The 1,207-nt window shown below is 46.0% G+C and overlaps 1 protein-coding gene across 1 annotated transcript in view; it reads right to left on the bottom strand.

The window, feature by feature from the left end:
- Window positions 1–731: 731 nt before the first annotated feature.
- Window positions 732–1,207, bottom strand: part of LOC137621000 (uncharacterized) — a 1,011-nt gene continuing 535 nt past the window's right edge. Inside the window, exon 1 of the mRNA XM_068351440.1 lies at window positions 732–1,207. This exon is cut by the window's right edge and continues 535 nt beyond it. Coding sequence (XP_068207541.1) covers window positions 732–1,207 — 476 coding nt within the window.

Here is a 1,207-nt window from a genome sequence, read left to right as displayed (position 1 = left end):
CTTGATACTCTGGATCTTTTAGTTGGGCTTCTGCCAAAGCATTGTAAACCAATTCCAGGTGAATCGCGGCCAATGTGTTTCTTGACAGGGCATTGGCAACCGTATTCATTTTCCCAAGGACGTATTGAAGAGGGCAGTTGTATTCAGCCATGGCGGAGAGATGTCAGCATTGACGGGTGGAGTAGGCGTTGGACTGTTGAGTCAAGGCATGCACCAGAGGCATGGGATCCGTGTGAATGATGAAGGGTGTACCTTCTAAGAATTGGTGAAAGTGGCAGACAGCCAAATGCAGTGCCAGCTATTCGCTGTTGAACGTAGATTAGCTGGATTTCGCTTAGGCAGTTTTCTACTAAAAAAGGCTAATGAGCAGGGCTAGCCATTGACTACCTGCTCAAGTACTTCACCAATAGCGATGTTGCTGGCATCAGTGGAGAGAAGGAGAGGCGTATGTGGCTCCGAAAAAGTGAGAGCAGCATCAGTTAATAGGGCATTCTTTGTGTTGCAGAAGGCCACTTCCTGAAGGGAACCCTACTTCAGGTCTTTTGGCTTACCCTTGAGGGAGGTGTAGACGGGGGCAAGAGTGGCAACGATGGCTGGCAAGAACTGGTAATAATAGTTTATTAAACTTAAGAATTCTTGCAGTGCTTTGACGGTTGGGGGCGTGGGGAAGCTTTGAACAGCTGATACCTTCTTAGGAAGGGGGTGTATGTCTTCAGAAGTGATGTATTACTCTAAGAATGATACTTTGTTGGCGCCAAATGTACACTTATCATATCAGACTTCAAAGCCATTCTGTTGTATGCTGTCGAGTACGATGCATAGGTGATGGAGGTGTTCCTCTTTGGAAGAAGAGAACACAAGTATGTCGTCCATGTAACATATGCAGAACGGGAAGTCCCCTGAGATTCTATCCATAGGGTGTTGAAAAATGTCCCCAGCATTACAAAGGCAAAACAGGAGTAATTGAATGTGTATTTACTGTAGGGGGAGGTGATGGCTGTCTTATTGATGTCTTCTGGTTTCATGGGCACCTGATAATACTCCTTCAGGAGGTAGAGAGTGGAGAACACCTTCTCTTTGTGCAAGTAGATGTTTTTGATGTTGGGGAGCTGGTAATGATTCGTTTCTGTCCCCATTTTCAGACACCTATAATCCTCACAATGACACAGGGAGCCATCCTTCTTAAGGATGATGGGGAAGGGTGATG

This window comes from Palaemon carinicauda, chromosome 27 (assembly GCF_036898095.1).
Source record: "Palaemon carinicauda isolate YSFRI2023 chromosome 27, ASM3689809v2, whole genome shotgun sequence".
NCBI lineage: Eukaryota > Metazoa > Arthropoda > Malacostraca > Decapoda > Palaemonidae > Palaemon > Palaemon carinicauda.
This window is presented reverse-complemented; position numbering and strand designations above follow the sequence as displayed.